At 57.6% G+C, this 18,489-nt stretch overlaps 1 protein-coding gene across 8 annotated transcripts in view; it reads left to right on the top strand.

The window, feature by feature from the left end:
* IQSEC1 (IQ motif and Sec7 domain ArfGEF 1) overlaps positions 1 to 18,489 on the top strand; it is a 119,452-nt gene that overhangs the window by 77,128 nt on the left and 23,835 nt on the right. For 7 of the 8 annotated variants that reach the window (XM_028101563.2, XM_028101567.2, XM_028101562.2 and 4 more), the window contains exons 3-5: positions 2,091 to 3,340; positions 14,960 to 15,121; positions 17,704 to 17,826. In XM_028101563.2, the coding sequence (XP_027957364.1) occupies positions 2,091 to 3,340; positions 14,960 to 15,121; positions 17,704 to 17,826 (1,535 nt within the window). The remainder of the gene's footprint in view (positions 1 to 2,090; positions 3,341 to 14,959; positions 15,122 to 17,703; positions 17,827 to 18,489) is intronic. The other variant, XM_028101565.2, reaches the window with a different exon arrangement.

Raw genomic sequence — 18,489 nt, 5'->3', positions numbered from 1 at the left:
AGACAAATAGGTCGCTGCTTGGTTTTCTAGGTCCAAAGTCAGCAGGAGAGAAAGAGCCCTGAGTGAGCCCTGGGCCTAAGCTGGTGGTCCTGGTGTCATGACTCTGCCCCCAAAGGTGACATGAGGGGGGCCAGGCTACCGGCCTCAATGGGCAGAGGAGAGAGGGCTTCCCAGAGCTCAGCCTTGGGCCCTTTATCGGCCCCGTCGGCTTTCAGAGCTCCACTCAAAACCCCCAAAAAACAAAGTCTGCTTACAGATGTGGAAGTGAGGTCATCTCTTTGGATGTTGTTCAGTAACTTCAGGGCAAGAGAAAAAACAGACCCACCCTGGCTGACTCTGGGCCCAGAAAAGTTGTTTTGATCCACACACACCGCCCCCCCAACACACACACACTACCCGCTCCTCCTATGAAGGGAGCCGCTCTGCCGAGCCTTCTGCTCCCTCTCCCACGGGCCCAGAGAGCTGGCATCCCTGACGTGGGTGGCCTCCCAGAGCCGGGACATGAGGGGACCGGGACCTGCATTGGGTTATGTGAGGCTCCAAGCCCTCTGTTCCCGGCCCACCCCACAGCGGCTCTGAGTGACCCTCTTCCCCCAACTCAGGCCTTGGCTTGGATTTGCTCGGCATCTGTTTGGTTTTATTTCAGTTAAGTATGTGTGTCTGTCCATTCTCCCTGACAGACTCTTTGCTTCTGGAGGGCAGGGACCTTATCTCTCTGTGCCACCAGCTTTCATGTGATGCCGGGCACGGCATAGGCCGGCGGGATCTAGACAAGCAGGGTGTGGTGCTTTGCCTCCCTGGCGCAAGCGTGCCTTCCTCCTGAGGGCCTTAGGCCTCTCCTGGCCCCACATCAGGCGCCCCCTCTGCCCAACACCCCAAGAGCCCTGGCTTAGCAGAGGAGCCAGTTCCTTATCTTGGATTTTCTTTGATTCTTACAGGGTAGGCTCCCACTTTATGGGCATGTTTTCACGCAGGAGCGAGGCATGGTTAGCAGCCCTTGGGGTTGTCCTTGGTCACCAAGGGCTGGCATGAGCCTCAGGGCTTTGGGAGGCTGGTGTGTCACACAGGGGAGCCCCAGACAGTGCCACCTACCTGCAGCCCCGCCCCATCTCTGTACCTTATCACGGAGGGGGGCCATCAGGACCTGGGGTGCCAGAATGAGTGCTCGCTCTGGAGTCTGGAGGCCTCCAGCTGTGAGCTGGGTGTCTTCTCTGGGCCTCAGTTTCCCCATCTGTCCAGTGAGGGGAGTTGGGGACCCCACAAACTGTAAAGACCTTCCAGGAATGCAGCTGCAGGTCTAGCCCCAGCTGTCCCTGTGTTTGGCACGTGCTAAGCACTTGTGTCTGTCTCATCAGGTGCTCACCATGGTCCTACGAGGTAGGGCTGAGTACCGTCCCCACTTTACAGATGAGCAAACAGGAAGTGTGCGGCCCCAAGCCTTGCTCAGAGTAGCACAGCTAACGAGGGGCAGGGCCAGGCTTAGAGCCCGGGCATGTGGCCTGAAAGCCTGCTCCCCCACTAAGGTGATTCTCTCAGGCCTCCCTGAAACTCAGTGACATCCTCCCAGCTGGTAAGAGCACATGGTCGCTGCTGTAAAGAGGAAGTAAGACCAAAAGGCTGCAGCCAAGACTTGGCATCCAGGATCTCACTGAACTCTTTGGCTGGTCTCTTAACCTGCTCATGCCTCAGGTTCCTCCTTGGAGGGGCTGCCTGCACCTCTTCCAGCATCTCCCAATTTCGTTAAACCACAGGCCACAAGATGCACTGGGGCCAAAGGTTTTTGTGGTTAAAGAAATTTGGGAACACGCCACCTTTTAAAGGTTCTGGGAAGTCCTACAGGGAACATCCTTGCTTTCACTTCAACATGGGGCTTCTCCATCTTCTTTGACCCAGGGAACCCCTGTTTTGCACAACCTCACAGGCAGGCCTCCGCGGTTGCCATAACCAACTTTGGGATGTGCCGAGGCTTTTCCGGATGGTGTCACCGCGGGGCTGGGCAGTGGGCACGGCTGTGGGTGGACATGGCGCTGCTCCAGCACACGGGGTTGTGCTCACTAATGTCCTGTTCTTCCCCTCCCACCCCCGACCAGGTGGAGATGCTAGAACGCAAGTATGGGGGCCGCCTCGTGACCCGCCATGCGGCCCGCACCATCCAGACGGCCTTCCGTCAGTACCAGATGAACAAGAACTTCGAGCGCCTGCGTAGCTCCATGTCGGAGAACCGTATGTCGCGCCGCATCGTTCTGTCCAACATGAGGATGCAGTTCTCCTTCGAGGGCCCAGAGAAGGTGCACAGCTCCTACTTCGAGGGGAAGCAGGTCTCAGTGACTGATGATGGCTCTCAGCTGGGGACCCTGGTGCCACCCGAGTGTGGCGACCTTGGCGAGCCACCCACCCTCAAGTCTCCCGCCCCGTCCAGTGACTTTGCGGACGCCATCACGGAGCTGGAGGACGCCTTCTCGCGGCAGGTGAAGTCACTGGCTGAGTCCATCGATGACGCCCTCAACTGCCGCAGCCTGCACGCCGAGGAGGCGCCAGCCCCCGAGGCAGGGCGGGCCCGGGACCCCGAGCCCAAGCCAGCCCTGCACGGCGTGGACCACCACAAGCTGGACGAGATGACGGCCTCGTACAGTGACGTCACCCTGTACATCGACGAGGAGGAGCTGTCACCACCCCTGCCCCTGTCTCAGGCGGCACACCGGCCGCCCAGCACGGAGTCGGACCTGCGGCTGCGGGCCGGGGGGGCCGCGCAGGACTACTGGGCGCTGGCTCACAAGGACGACAAGGGGGACACAGACACAAGCTGCCGGAGCACACCGTCACTGGAGCGGCAGGAGCAGCGGCTGCGGGTGGAGCACCTCCCGCTGCTCACCATTGAGCCGCCCAGTGACAGCTCCGTGGACCTCAGTGACCGCTCAGACCGTGGCTCGCTCAAGAGGCAGAGTGCCTACGAACGCAGCCTGGGCGGGCCACAGGGCAGCCCCAAGCACGGCCCCCTGGCCGGCCCCCCTAAGAGCCTTCCTCGGGAGGAGCCAGAGCTGCGGCCCCGGGCCCCCCGGCCTCTGGACAGCCACCTGGCCATCAATGGCTCAGCCAACAGGCAGAGCAAGTCGGAGTCCGACTACTCGGATGGGGACAACGACAGCATCAACAGCACATCCAACTCCAACGACACCATCAACTGCAGCTCCGAGTCGTCGTCCCGCGACAGCCTGCGGGAGCAGACACTCAGCAAGCAAACCTACCACAAGGAGACCCGCAACAGCTGGGACTCACCCGCCTTCAGCAACGATGTCATCCGCAAGAGGCACTACCGCATTGGCCTCAATCTCTTCAACAAGTGAGTGCCTGCCAGCCCCGCAGGACCGAGTGGGGCGGGCCTTCCTCTCACGCCCCGGGGCCTTTGCACACACCGAGGGTTTAAAAGAGCATGTGTGAGGGAGTGACACTGCGCTAACGGGGTCTGTGGCAGCACCTGGCACGGCGCTGCTGTCGTAGAGGAGACTGGAGCCTGGTGAGTGCAGGGCCCGGCCCCTCCCAGGGCCCTGTTGTGGGGATTGCAGAGGCTCACAGCTGAGCAGCAGCCAAACGAGGGGTTTCTCTGGGACAAAGCAACACGGGGACAGGAGTTCAGGGCCCTGTCGGCGCCTAGAGCAGCACCCAGCACAGAGTAGCTTCTCAGGAAATGTGAATGTGAAGGCTGACGGCGCTGTGATGGGGTCCGTGTGTGAGCAAGATCTCCCAGGGCAGGTGCGGGCTCGGCTCGGAGGCACGCGTCAGGGGAAGCAGGACACAGATAAGCCTGGTGCTAACAGATGTCTCAGCAAGGTCCTTTGGGAGACGTGTGAATTGGGTCTGTTGAGTGGCCATTCCCCACCAGGAGTTCTAGAAAGATGCTGTGGGCGCAGTCCTGAGAGCAGATTTAAGGAGGGAGACGGATATTTAAAGCAGGCTATTCTTAGCACGGCTGAAAATAGCAAGCGGAAGGGGAGGAGGCCGCACACTCCCTTGGAAGGGACGCTGCCGGGCTCTGGTTATTAAACCTCCCATATTTCACATCGTTTCCATCCATGGGGCCTCTGGGATTGGGGGTCATTGGACGTCAGCCTGGCGCTGACTCCTCCAAGGTTGGGGACACGGCCAGACTGCCTGGTGGTGACCGACACACATCTGCTGCACTTCCCCCACTCTCTGCTTCCTCTTCGAGATGGAGGGAGACTTGGGGGCACTTTTGAACCATCCCTGCTACATGGGAGTGCTGCGTTATCTCGGAGACACAGGCCTGTCCCAGAGGGAGGGTATAGGGAACAGGACATTTACATGTGAGCAGCCAGGGAGCTCTGGGTCACTGCCTCACTCAGCTGAGAACTACGAGTCTCAAGCACCCGGGTGCTCTCTCCTGAGACTCCCATCAGCCCGTGGTTCACGGCACGTAGGGATAGCCTCACCACTGCACGACCTGTGGCCAGAGCAGCACGTGAGCAGGAAGGGCCATATTCTACTGAGCCCATCCTGAGCTCTGTCCCAGAAGTCTGCTCCCACCTGCTTCTGGGCACAGCCAGCTCCCGAGTCGTCTTAGACCCAGGCCAGGGCCCTCCTGGGCAGGGGGCCGAACTAACCGGGGGGCTCCCTTAGTGCCCAAGCCCACCGCATGCCTGTCAGCTTCCAGGGACATCCTGATGTGGGGGTCCCAGCTGGGTCGACAGGTGGAGGCCAGAAAAAACAGTCCCTCCACCAGCCAGTTGTGGTCTGTGTAGGTTCTCTCTAAGCTCTGTTTTTAGTTATGTGCGCGGTACAGGAATACATTCCCCGTGGAAAATGAAAGCCTTCCAGTTAGGATAACATTCCCTCTGGTTCTTGTCATTTTGGAGTCTCTCCTCCCAGATCTTTATTCCGTGCATGTGTGTGCTCTTCAGAACTGCAGACAGCCGTGGTTCAGAGCACAGCTCCAGGGCCAGACTGCCCGGGCTCACAGCCTGGCCTTTCGTCTGTACAGTAGGGCTGGGCCCAACAGTGTCCACCTCGCACGGTGTGAGTTGGAAGGAAGCAGCTATGTGAAGTGCTTGGAGCAGCGCCCGGCACTGAGTAAGTCCTCTCCCAAGTGTTAGCTGCTGCTGGGGCCTTGCTGGCGTTACCTGGGGCCTGGGGTTGTGGACATCATCTCACTGAGATACCACCTCACGGCTTGCTGTTGGAGATCTCCACCCCCACCCCACCCCCTGTCAGTGTGCCCGGGCCACTCCCTCCCCCTCCCGCCTGCTGCTGTGTAGTGGTCCCTGGTGTGGCTATCCATATTACTGACCTGGCCACTTGCTTCCACTTCCCTGTAATTACCAACCGTAGATGACAAGGAGTGTGGATCTATTCTTTACATACACTCCCAAGAGAGTCTGTAGGGAAGCTAGCTAAAAGCGGAATTAGGTAGGCACGTTTTTCACTGGAAACTTACTTTTTAAAAGGGGGTCTCTACCCATTTGCTCTCTTCTGCCTGTGGATCTGAGAGGTCCCCTTTCTCCCATATGCTTGGCGACACTCAGTGTTCTCTCCCCACCCCCAATCAAAGGGTAGACATAGTTGTCTCTTGGTCATTTTAGTTTGCATTTCCCAGCTTCTTCTTTTTTTTTTTTTTTTAAGATTTTATTTATTTGACAGAGAGAGACACAGCAAGAGAGGGAACACAAGCAGGGGGAGTGAGAGAGGGAGAAGCAGGCTTCCCACGGAGCAGGGAGCCCAATGATGCGATGCGGGGCTCGATCCCAACCTGAGCTGAAGGCAGATGCTTAACGACTGAGCCACCCAGGCCCCCCGCTTTTTTTTTAAGTAATCTCTACACCCAACATGGGGTTTGTACTCACAACCTTGAAATCAAGAGTCGCATGCTCCTCCAACTGAGCCAGCCAGGCGCCCCCAGTTCATATTCTTTGCTCATTTTTTCTCTCAGGTTATTTGTCATGTTGATTTACTAGTAGTTCGGGGATACTGATACTTTGTAATTATAAACACTTTCTTTCTGTCTGTCACTTGTTTTTAAAATTTATTTCTTTTGAGATATAATTCACATACTGTAAAATTTACCCTTATAAAGTGTACAGTTCAGTGGTTCTCAGATATTTATGTCTTTTAACTTTGTGCTCTTTCATCTAACACGTTTTTTAGTTTTTTGTGTTTTTAAAATTGAGATAATTGCTATCTAACATCAGTTTCAGATGTACAAGGTAATGATTCAATTTTTTACGTATATTGCAAAATGATGACAAGAAGTTTTTACCATCCCTCACCACATATAGTTAGACTTTTTTTTCCTTGTGGTGAGAACTTTTAAGATTTACTGTCTTGGCAACTTTCAGGTATACAATCCAGTATTATTAAGCACAGTCACCATGGCTGTACAGGAAGATTTTAATTAGCGGAATTCATATTTTCTTGTTTTGTTTCTTTGGCTTTTCATGTTTTTTATTTTAAAAGGAGCTCTGCCCACGGGGACTCCTGGGTGGCTCAGTCGGTTAGGTGTCCAACTCTTGATCTCAACTCAGGTCACAATCTCAGGGTTGTGAGTTCAAGCCCTGCATTGGGCTCCACACTGGGCATGGAGCCTACTTAATAATAATAATAAAAATAGTAATAATTAAAAGGGGCCCTGCCCCAAATCATCAATACAGTGATAATAATAATAATTAAAAGGGGCTCTGCCCCAAATCATAAGTATAGTTTTAAAAATATTTTCTTCAGTGTATTTGCATGCCCTTTAGGACTTCAAGCTGAAATTTGTTTTGGAGAACCACACAAGATGAGGGGTGCAACTTTTTTTTTTTTAAGATTTTACTTATTTGTCAGAGAGAGAGTGCACAAGCAGGGGGAGCGGCAGGCAGAGGGAGAAGCAGGCTCCCCGCTGAGCAAGGAGCCCAACACGGGACTCGATCCTAGAACCCTGGGATTTTGGCCTGAACTGAAGGCAGACATCCATCTGAGCCACCCAGGCGTACCCCAACTTTTATTATTCTGTAAAGATTAGCCAGTTGTTTCCAAACTATTTATTCAACAGTCCTTTCTTCATTGACTTGAAGTTCCATCTAATTCCTACATGAATGGGACCTTTTCATTCATTCAGCAGCTGTTTATTGAGCGCCTGCAACACACCAGGCAGTGTTTTAGGGGCCCGGGACAGATCAGGGAACAGAACGAAGATGCTTGCAAAGCTCCACATTAATGGTTACAGGACCTGTTCGTTCCTCCACGAGCATCAGACTTGGGTTTCACATGTTATCTTAGGAGGGCAAAACCCCCTCTTTTGTTCTTTTTAAAAATCGTCTCGGCTGTTTTGGGTGGGTATTCTTCCATGTGAATTTTGGAATCCGCTTAGTAAGACCCATGAGCAACCCCAACCGACTTTTTGCCAGTGTTGCCTTCAGCTCAGAGATCACTTGGGGGAGCCTGTGTTTTTACCGCGTTGCGGTCCAGCCACAGGTGGCTACTGAAGTTAAAGTTCACTGAAACTTAACACGAATCCAGCACCTCTGGCGCACTAGCCACGGCCAGGTGCTCACTGGCCACACATGGCTGCCATGCCTGACAGCGCCGATCTAGCGCAGTTCGGTTGCCACAGATTGTGCTCGCGGACAGCGCTGGTCTAGAGCACTGAGGAACAGTCAGCAGCAAGTCTGGCTCCACTCGGGGTGTGGGGCAGAGTGGGATGGCTGGCCCCCAGTGGCAGGTGCCAATGGACTCCATGTGAAATTGCCCCCTGCCCAGCAGGGAGGCTCCGGGGCTGGGACAATGCACCAGGCTTCCTCCCGGCTCAGCCCTCACCACCTTCCCTCCCCAGCCTCCCCCGCCCCGGCCCACACCGCCCCCCCCACGACTGCCTCCCAGGCCTGCCCAGCCTTCCAGATAGCTGCCAGTTCCCACCTCCTTCCAGTAGTAGGCTTTCCCGACAGAGAACAGTCAGAGATAATGGCAGTGGCTGATAGTTCCATGTGCTTAGCCTGTGCCAGACACTGCTCCACACGCTGTCTTGCTCTGAGTCCCGTTCTCCTGGGGAATAGAGCCTCTTACTAACCCCATTGTGCAGACAAGTAGACTGAGGTCCCAAGCGGGTCACCTGCCTGAGGTCACACAGCCAGTGGGGTGGGCAGGCTAGAACTCACACCGCCCCACCGGCTCCAGTGTGGGAACGGCCACTACGCGTGTAGCCGCGTGTACCCCTATCAGCTCACTGAGCCACAAGGGTAAATGGAGAGCTCAGGAGGCAAAGCCACACCACCCACGGGAGGCCGCACGGCCCTGGAGCGGTGGTCCTTGGGCCACCACAGCGTCAGGAGCCTGGGTCAGTGCCCCCACAGCCCTGATGGGATCCCCTCTTCTGTGCTCCACACATACATGCTCAGGGACATGGGCCTCCGTGCATCAATCACCTCTTTTCATGCCCCCTCTCACTCTGGCAAGAGCCCAGGTGACTGTAGCCCCAGCCAGCCTTGTCCCAGGTGGACCAGGCCAGACCTCTCCCACCTCTGGAAGAGTGTGCTTATCCCCAGAGCTGCCCTCGTCCATGAGTGATTACCTCGTCTCTGAGGGGCATGTAAGTTAGGGCCTCAACAACCACTTGCTGTGATGGTGTGCTAAGACTCTTGGCTTGGGCTGGGAGCTGTTCAGGGGGGCCCCTGGGGTCCCTTCCAGCCCAGGGAGGCAGGCCTCCCTTCCACCTAGGGCCCAGCCCCTGGGGCCTGCCAGGTGCCCCCCTGCCTGTTGTTCCTTTCTGCAGGAGGGAGGCGGAGAGCCCTGGTGTGAGTCTGCGGTGCTCTGAGATTTCACCCTTCCTGCGTCCCTGGGCAGTTAGCTGCTCTCTACCTGCGTGGGAAGCAGGCTCAGAGGCCACAGAGCTGGGCCAGCCTCTCTCAGTGAGCAGCAGAGCTGGGGGTGGGCTCCCGATCTGCTAGCCCCAACTCCGTGCTCCTCACGTGTGAGGTGTTTCTTGTGAGTAATGAAAATACCAATGACGACAGCCAGCCCATATAAACATATTAGGTCCCAGGCACTGTGTGGGACACTTCATGTGCGTCAGCTCACAGAATCCTCACAGTGACCCTGTGACCCTTGGCTCTAGGGAGCCAGGGCTCAGAGAGGTCAGGTGCTAGCTCGAGGCCACAGAGCCAGACATGCTGGCTCCAGAGTTCTGGTGAAAGATCAGCTCTCTTCGGAGCACTTTGAGCTACTAAGAAGGAGGCTGGGTTCCCATTCCCCTGGACATGAGCTACCCATCCAGCCCATGGCCCTCACCACCCTCACAGCCCTGGGGGTCCGTGGCCATGTCCTGGGTCTGGGGTGGCTGGTGCTGAGTCTCTCAGGGAAGAAAACCATGCCAAGGCAGGCCCTGCAGGGCAGACAGTCATGACGGAGGGTAACTCCTCCACCTGCTCTCTGTAGTAAGGGCAAGCCCCATTCAGCTTGGGCTCCCGGCATCAGGAAAAGCTTTGTAAAAATCAGAGCTGCATGAACTACAGTCTGAAGAGGTGGTGAGCTTGCTGGCCCTGGAAGTATGTGAGCAGATGGAAGGTCATCACTCCTTTGTAGGACGCTGGGGGCATTTGAGCCTGGATTACGGAATTGAAGGGCGCTTCCAGACATGCAGAGATTGTCCGAGTACTGAACTTGCTGAGTCCCTCTTCCCATGGTCTACTGAGACCAGTCACAGGGACGGCTCAGCCTCCTAACCGCAGAGGATCCTTGGGCACCATAGGTAAACAGACCCTGTGTTGGTCTCTGTCAATCAGGGCCTTCTCCATTGCAAGTGACAGGAACCCAGTCAGACTGGTGTAAGCAGAGGCCTTACAGATTTTGGACCTGAAAAGCTGCTAGGCATCTCCGGGCCATTTTCCGCAGAGTCATCTCCCGTCGGTGCCCCACCAGGGCAGGAGGCCTGCCAGCCGTCCCGGGGTCATGGTCCAGCCTCACAGCAACCCCGGCAGGAAGAGAGCATCTCCTCTCTCGTCAGCCCCTGCTGGCTCGCTCCAAACTGCTCATGGTGTTCGGCAGGATTCAGGGCTCTGACTGGCCAGGCTGGGAGTGAGGTCAGCCCGCGGGGCCAGGGGGACAGAGTGGGTGGGGTGGGAAATCTGGAGGCCAGCTAGATGCCAGGCAGGGAGGTGTGGACAGCCGCCCACTTGCACGTCTCTTCAGCTGCTCGGGCAACTAGAAACGACAGGAGAAGCCCGTTGTTGACATGCAGACCCCTACTGGGACAAGAGCTTGCCAAGCACTCAGCTTGGGGCTCCAGCACCTGGGTGATCCGTGAGTGTGGTGCCCAGCCTTGTAACTGCCCTCCTGGAGCCCCACAAGCTTGGCGTCCCCACTGACTGCTCGCAGCCCAGGGACAGGAGATGCACGTGGGAGACACCACTGGTGTGGTCTGCATGCACTCCCCTCTCACAGCCAAGTCTGAATAAGCAGCTGACGTGGAGCAAAGCCGGCCCCAACTGGTGACCAACAGCAAGACCAAGCTGTGGCCTCTCCCACTGCAGCCTGTTCTGCTGATGCCTTTCAAGGACCCTTTACAGGGGACCCAGAACGCAGAGGCAGATCAGGTGTGGATGGCGCAGGTGTCCCCCTTGGCACCTATTGACTCTGGGCCCTTTAGAGAAGCGAGCTGGCTGAGCAGCTGGATAGACGGGCTTTTCGGCAGCAGTGAGGTTAGGGACAGCAGAGTGAAACTTTGGGGGGCTTCTTGGAGCAGAGGAGTGGGTTGAAATTCCCGGCACGCTTTCTGTCACCTGGCAACCTGGAGCCAAGTTATTTGACCTTTCTGTGCCGTCTTTGCCTTATGAGTCAAATATGGCTTTTGCGTTGACCATTCTTTCTAGCGGGATCCCTCTTCCCGGCTCCCAGTTCAATGCCACCTCCCCAGGGAGGCCTTTCCTGATCATCCCTCCTGCCCCTTCCAGCCGAAGTACACACCTTCTCCAGGTCCCCATGGCAACGCTTTGGTTTAGTTCTGCTTGTTGTTGACCCTCCTCTTGGAATCACAGGACCAACAATATTTTTTGAAGTCTCAGAGGCATTAACTCATTTAACCTTCACAGTACCTCTGCCGTGTGCACTGTTGCTGACCCCCTTATACAGACAGGAAAGCTGAGGCACGGGGAAATTAAGTAACTTGTCCCAGCCTGTAAGTGGAGCCTGGGTATGAGTGCAGGGCTTTGACTCCAGAGAACATGCCCGTGACCGCTGTGCTGTATTTCTATATCCCGGGAGGTTATTTCCCTCCTTTACCATGCTCCAGCTAGGGTGTTTTTCAAGGATGGGGACTTTGGACCACAGGCGTGCTAGCACAACCCCTGGCCCAGAACAGGGGCTCAATAGATGTTTGTGGAATGAATAAAGAAGTGAATCCAGGGGCAGAAAGCCTGGATCTTGTCCTGCAGGGGTTGGGAGGCCCTGGAAGGTTTTAAAACAGGGTCCTGGTGACACCGGCGAAGGTGTGCCTTCTCCAGGGCTTCTTTTGGGTGTGCTCTGTGTGAGCCTGGCCCTCGCTGGACCTAAGGATCGGGAGCTGGGTAAGCCCCAGTCTGTGTCCTCTTCTGTGTCTCTAGGGCCTGGGGTTCCAGACAGAAGTCCTGTAGCACCCTTCTAAGGAAGGAAATGTAAGGCCACAGCTGGGGAGGAGAGAGAGCCCCACCACTGTGTCTGTGCCTTGGGGTGGGATGAGACGCCCTGTGACCTAGTTTCCTAGCCAGACTCACCCTTCTTGGCCAGTCTGGATGGGCTCTGGCATGTTGACGCAGCCCGGGTTGTTCCCCTGGCGCGTCGGCATCCGTCACAGGCTGGCCAGGGGCTGTACTCATCCATCAAGTCTCCCAGGGACGAGACAGCAGGAGCGTCCTTTCCAGGTGGGCTCCCTGGATCCCTGGGTCAAGGGAAGGTGCCATCAGAGATCGTGGGGCTCCCATAGGAAGTGCCACGCACCTTTCTCTCACGGTGCATCGGCCATAGTATGTCACCTGGTCCCCTAACTGCCACAAGGGTGGGCAGCACTAATGACTCATCTCTTCACCCAGCAAGTCACTGTGTGTGCCGCTTAGCAGGATCCAGGGCACATGCCCCTTCCGTCAGCTTGGAGCTCTGTGAGGGGGCAGGTGGGTCGAGGACCCCTGCCTGGCAGGCCCCCCAAGAGCACACTCGGGGCCTCACTGCCCTGTCGAGGTGTACGGGGCCAGCAAGGGCCTGCCAGGCAGGGGACTCCCACCATCGGATGTCCAGTGCCCTGGCTGAAGAGGATGGTGAAGGGTGGGCCACTCCGCTGCGTAAAGCCTTCCAGAGGCTTCCTTTGACAGCCCTATTCATCCTGACCCTGGAGCTCCTGGCCTGGCCTACACCCCCGGCCCCAGCTGCTTCCCTGCACCTCCTGCCACCACATCCCTCCTCTCAGTGGCTCGGCGAGTTGCTGGTCACTGGTCAAGGCCCAGCGAGATCAGATTCCTCTCTCCTGTGACCTCACTGTGAAACCTGCCAGGTGGAACCAGTCCCTCCCACATTGGGTTCAGACTCAGAGCTGGAGTCATCTGGTTCAGACTCGGATCCACCAGCAATTATTGTCATCCCTACTCTCAGGCAGTGTTCGAAAGTGGGCTGCTTCTCCCCACCTCCTGCCTTCGGGCTGGATGCCCGTGGGAAGCTCCACCCTGAGCTCACCCTTCGGACCCAGCCTTGCTCTTCACAGAGCATGGTCCCCTCACTGCCTGATTCATAACACACTGGGGCTTCTCATCGCACTCAGAGGAAGACCAGATTCCCCCTGTGGCCTGCACAGCTCCCCTCCCCCAGGGGCCCCTACTCTCAGCTGCCCCCCCCAACAGCTTTCTGGTCCTGGATCATGCAAAACCCTTTGTCACCTCAGGGCCTTTGCATTCACTGTTGCCTCCACCCAGAAAGCTCCCTAATGACTTAGGTTACTGCCCAGGGTCACCTGCTCAGAGAAAGCCTCTGATTCACCTGCAGGAGCCCCTCCTCTGCCCTCCAGCGATCATTCAGTCCCTTTGTCCTTTAGACCAAGGATTAGAGCCTGCCATTGTGGGGTGTTCCTGACCAGCCTGGCTCACTGCTGTCATCCTGAGCGGTACCTAGCAAAAAGTAGACCCTGGGTACTTAATCTGTGAAGAATCCGCATTCCCATGGCCCCTTATAAGACTCTCCTTCCTGTGGTGTGTTCCACTCTCCTGCTGCGCTCTGCTCCGTATCCTGAAGTCCGAGATGCTATGTGATGTTGGTGTATGAACACAGGAGGGGGCCGAGTGGGGAGGGCAGCCAGCCCCCCGGGGAAGCAGGCCGGGCCTGGATCTGGGGCCCCGGGCTGGGTGGCTGACACAGGGTGCCTGAGTGGGGCGGCCCAGCCCAGCTCTCCGGTCATGGCCACACAGGGGCACAGGCCCAGGAGTGCCAGATGGCCTGATTTTTCAAGAGAAGCCGGAAATCTGGATTCTGGATTGAGCTCTCCCAATTTCTGCATGTTGGCAACTCACTGGAATTCCTTTCGCTAATGTCGTGTAAGCTAAAGAAGAGACGTCTGTGGGCTTGCCGGGGTGACCTCTGACCTAGAAGTTGAGGAAGAAGGAAGTGGGCACGGGCGGGGCCCCGTGGGGCTGGCGTGGAGCAGGGCAGTGAGGGAGTGTGAGCAGCCGAGGGGCTGGGGCAGCTCTTGGTTGGCTACCCCAGAGTTCTAGGGGAGGAATGGGGCATGTGGCAGGGCTGGGGGAGCCGTGCCAGGACCCAGCTGGCCAGCAGCCGCTCCCTGCCAAACTCCTGAAGGTGATATTAGGGTGTGTGGTTATCCTGGGGTAAAAATAGCAAGGTCACCTTGCAGCAGGAGCTCTGCTTTTGCTTGCAGGTAGAAACACACTATGTGCTGGATGCTGCTGTCAGTCCAGAGCCGCATGGTTTATGGGGACAGGTGGATACCCACTCTCGCTGCCAGGCTGCTAGGGGATATCAAAACACTGATCTCTACCTGCCAGGGCAAGCGGTGGGGCCCAGCTCCCCTCACCCCCTGCACGGGTGCTGGGTATACCGCAAGGGTTCCACGGCTCCTCAGGCCTGTCTGCGGCTCTGGGTTGTCAGAGGACACCTGCTGTCCAGGGGTCATACATGCGGCCCCCTCACACCACCCTGTGAGGTCAGCCAAGCCTGTACCATGCCACAGACCAGCAAGAGGACAGAGGCCCAAAGGGAGGAAAGGGCCAACCTGGACCCCTGCTGAGCCCCTGAGGGGGCCTCCCTCCACCACAGCCCAGCTGGGCCCCAGGGCTCCCAGCGCAGGTGGACTCAATCAGCCCTGCAGGGCCAGCCCAGCCCTTCCCAGAAACCCCTTTGCCCAGGAAGGGTCAATGCTGCACCTTCACTTCCTCTCCTATAAATTGGGGCTAGTCATGAGAACCTTCCATGGCGCTTTACTGCACGCATCGTTCTAGGCACCTGACTGTTAACTCAGGAAGTCCTTACGAGAAAGGTAGTTGAGGTTGCTGGCAAGGTCACGCGGCTGTCAGGCTCCTCAACAGCTCAGGTAACAAGAGTGCTGACCCCCAGGAGGAGTGTGAGAAGTTAGTGGGCGTAGGGTGCCTAGACAGTGGTGCTCAGAGTAAGGGCTCGGCGCGTGTTAGAGACTGTGGTCAGTGGGTGGAGGGCAGGCCAGTATGTGCTGGGCAAGGGGTTCCAGTCTGCCTGGCAGTGAAACACAGGACAGTGACTTCTACACTGAGGGGCGTTCGGGGCAGTGCAGAACATGAGGGGGGGGGGGGTGGGGACGGTCCCTGCTCTGACTGATGGCCCAGTCCCAGCCTATGCCTGGTGCAGGGTCTGGACAGTTCTGGGTTCCCCCGACAGACCAGGACAGGGCACCCGGAGTACCCAGGGAGGAGGGCAAGCCAGGAGGGGTTGGGGCAGCCAGGGCTGAGCCTGTCTCTCGTCCTGCCCCTAGGAAGCCTGAGAAGGGCGTCCAGTACCTCATCGAGCGTGGCTTTGTGCCTGACACGCCAGTGGGGGTAGCCCACTTCCTGCTGCAGCGCAAGGGCCTCAGCAGGCAGATGATCGGCGAGTTCCTGGGCAACCGACAGAAACAGTTCAACCGAGACGTGCTCGAGTGAGTTCTGTGGCTGGGGGGGGCGGGGGGTGTGCACCTGCGCACACGCGGCGTCAGGCTCACCCTGCTTGCCGGAACACACACCGAATCCTCCCCTTAGCTCTTTCTTGCTCCTGGACACACACACACACCCCACATGGTTTTGCACATCACAGCCTGCGAGGCATACATGCGTGCTTCCACCCTCGGGCGCTATAGCTCACACACTGACCCTGTGGGGTCCCCCTGCACGCACCCTTGGCCCCTCCATCCCTCTCCAGCAGGGCCGAGCCACTACAGCACTGGGGGGTTGGAGGTCTGAACTCAGTCCCCCAGCCTGACTGCCAACCATCCTGACACGCCCTCGGGGGTAGGGGGAGCCCTGGGGAAGCCTAGAGGGACCCCAGTGCCTCCCTCCCCTGCGTCTCTTCTGGCTAGGAGATCTAGGGGTGAGAGTCCAACCATGGCTGGCAGCCACGGCCCTCCCAGCTACTTGCAACTCTGCAGAAAACCCTGTTTCCAGCTCCCTGGGAACTGCTGACAGTTTTGAGAAGCACTATCCAGCTTGTACCCCAAGTCTCTCCATTCCTCCTTGAGACTGCCCTAAGTAGAAAGGCCCCCTGCACTTGGACCGTTGGGTTTATAGAGCAGTTACTGTGTACGGGCCCTGTGTCATCCTCAAACACGCAAGGGTGGGTGTCGGGTCTCACTAAGCCCCTTTCACAGAGGAGGAAGGAGCCAAAGCCATGGGACAGGATGGAATAGGGCAGCTCAGGCCCCAGGGGAGCATCTCCAGTGAGGATATTTCTGACCAGGCAGCTACACACCGAGATGTAGGCCAGGAAAATCAAAGTGGGGTAAAGAGCGAACCATTAGTAACAAGGGCAGTACCTTGCATCTGTCCAGCCCTGCCTCATCGGACGGAAGAACAAAGGCAAGGGGGTGGGCAGCGGGCCTTCTGGGTCCAGGCGTGTCCGCCATAAGGAGGAGCCTGTCCACATGCGTGCCCGCCATGTCTGCACTCCCCTGGAAGGAGGTGGGCAGCTGCCCCAGCCTCTTACACGGGTGAGGAAACCCGGGCCCAGGGAAGGGCTGGCCCGGGTCCCCCCCACCCACCACACGCAGACTCACATGCACACATATATATACTCATTCAGTCACCCGTATACCCAGCACATGCACAGACACACGGGTCACAGTGAGCCACGGCGTTAGCGGCAGCTGTAGCTAACAGCCAGCCAAATGGCGTCTGTGCCCTTCCTTGGACAGATGTGCCCACCTGGGCTGCATTCTCCCTGCTCGCCATTTCTGTTCTGGCCCTCAGCGGAAAAAGCCTGCTGCATTGTTCATAAGGTTAGCGCCCCTCTCCGCCTTTTAAACCAGCCTCAGGAAGCAGCTCAGGGGAAAGCAGATGAGGTCCTTAGGGAATTGGGCCTAAGATGGTCTTGGGCCAGCCCCCCACCCCCTGCAACCATTCCTGTGCTCCCCCCAGGCTTCCCCCTGCCCTCCCCCCAAGCTAGCTGCTGGTCCGTAGGAAATCCGTGCATTGTTCTCCCCCATCAGAAAATAGCAGCCTCAGGAAGTAGCGATCCTCACCCCACCCCCACCCCCGACCCTCCACACCAGGCGTCCAGCTCAGATGCTAGTCGGCAAATTACCCTGTGTGGCCCCTGCCCTCCCCCACCTGCTCTGCAGCAGCCTCCAAGGATGGTGCCCCCAGAGCCATGAGCACTCAGAGAAGATCGGGGGCGCCAGAGTTAATGCCCAAGCCCAGACTGAAGGCCCTGGCAGTGAGGATTAGGCCCCGCTATGGCCGAGGCCTCTGCAGCGCCACCAGGGGTGGCCATGGCTTTGTTACAAATAGATGCACTGGACACCACAGCCTGCTGAGTGGGTCCCTGGGGCAGACCCCACCTTTTCCCTTCAGGGGTCTGGCTCAGAGGACAAATCATGGCGTGCCGGAGGGCAAGGGCAGGGCTGGGATGAGGGGAACCAGACAAAACCCGCTCAGCCATTTCTGCAAGCTCCGCTCCCCTTGGCGGATTGGCAGATGAGGATGGCACAGGTCCTCCAAGGTGCCCCTTGAAAGACACCCTGGCCCCTCCATGTGGGGAGATGGGCTCAGTGCACAGTCACTGCCCGACAAGTTAGTGGACAGCCCCGACCTCCTGGGGAAGATGGGCGGGCTCTGCTGGCATCCCTCACAGACAGCCCGAGAAGACTCCTGCCATCACGTGCTGTTCTGTGCCCTGGGCAATGTGCACGCTGAGGGCCTTTACCAGGAACGGCCATAGGCCATAGGCTCTGGCCTCTCTGTAGAAAGCTACGCCCAGAGATATGGACGCCAACATTTTCCTATAGTTTCAGGGGGTCTGTCGACTCCCCCAGAAGCACAGGGTCTTTGGGCTGTAATCTGAAATGTTTAGTGATCGGAGGAAGCCAGGCGGAGGGCCCTTCTGGGCAAGAGACGGCCGGGTCCCCTGGCTCTGGGCAGCTCACGGCCTGCCCTGCATGGGCTCCCTTTGTGCTCTGCCCCCTACAGGAAGGCCAGCAGGGGCTGCGTGGGCGGCAGACCCTCATGGGGCCTTGGTCTCTCGTTTCAGCTGTGTGGTGGATGAGATGGATTTCTCCGCCATGGAATTAGATGAAGCCCTCAGGAAGTTCCAGGCACACATCCGGGTCCAAGGGGAGGCTCAGAAGGTGGAGCGGCTCATCGAGGCATTCAGGTTGGGGTCAGGGCAGGGCATGGGTGGGTGTCGGGAAGAGGAAGGTTCCTGGCTCTGAGGCCCATGGCTCAGGGCCGGAATCCCCCTCTCCAGCCCTGTCCCCAAGGCAGGGTCAGGTGGCCCTGAACTTGCCTGGGGAATGAGGCAGTAAGTAGCCCCTTCTGTGTGCCACGTGCTGTGCTGGTTATCTCTAGAACGAGACTTTTGGACAGTCTGTGTTCCTCCAGGTCCTCATGAGCATCACTCATTCATGAGTCCGTGTCGTCATTGTCTGCCCATTCACAAAGGGCAGCCTATCTCACACAGTGACTCAGAGCACAAGCTGCAGAACCAGATGGCCTGGCTCTAACATCCACTCTGCCACTTACTATGTGACTTTGCACGGGTAACTTCACCTCTCTGTGCCTCATGCCCTTGCCTATAGCGTGGTGATCACAAAAGCACCTACCTGGTAGAAGGACTAAACCACTTTGGGCGTGTGGGCACACTTAGCCCAGTGCCTGGCACGACAGAGAGCCCACAATCAAGGTCAGCTACCACCCCACAGTCATTCTTCCCAGGACTGTGTACACAGTGGCTGGGTAAGATCCTCCATGCCCACGCTAGGTGTGGGAGACACGAGTCAGCCGCTGACCCAGCCCTCAGCGCTCATCACCAGTGGTG

This window comes from Eumetopias jubatus, unplaced genomic scaffold (genome assembly GCF_037043125.1).
Source record: "Eumetopias jubatus isolate StellerSeaLion01/CBP00866 unplaced genomic scaffold, mEumJub1_p1.0 scaffold_1, whole genome shotgun sequence".
NCBI classification, from domain to species: Eukaryota; Metazoa; Chordata; class Mammalia; order Carnivora; family Otariidae; genus Eumetopias; species Eumetopias jubatus.
Note: the sequence above shows the minus strand (reverse complement) of the source record. Positions and strands in the feature narration are given on the sequence as shown.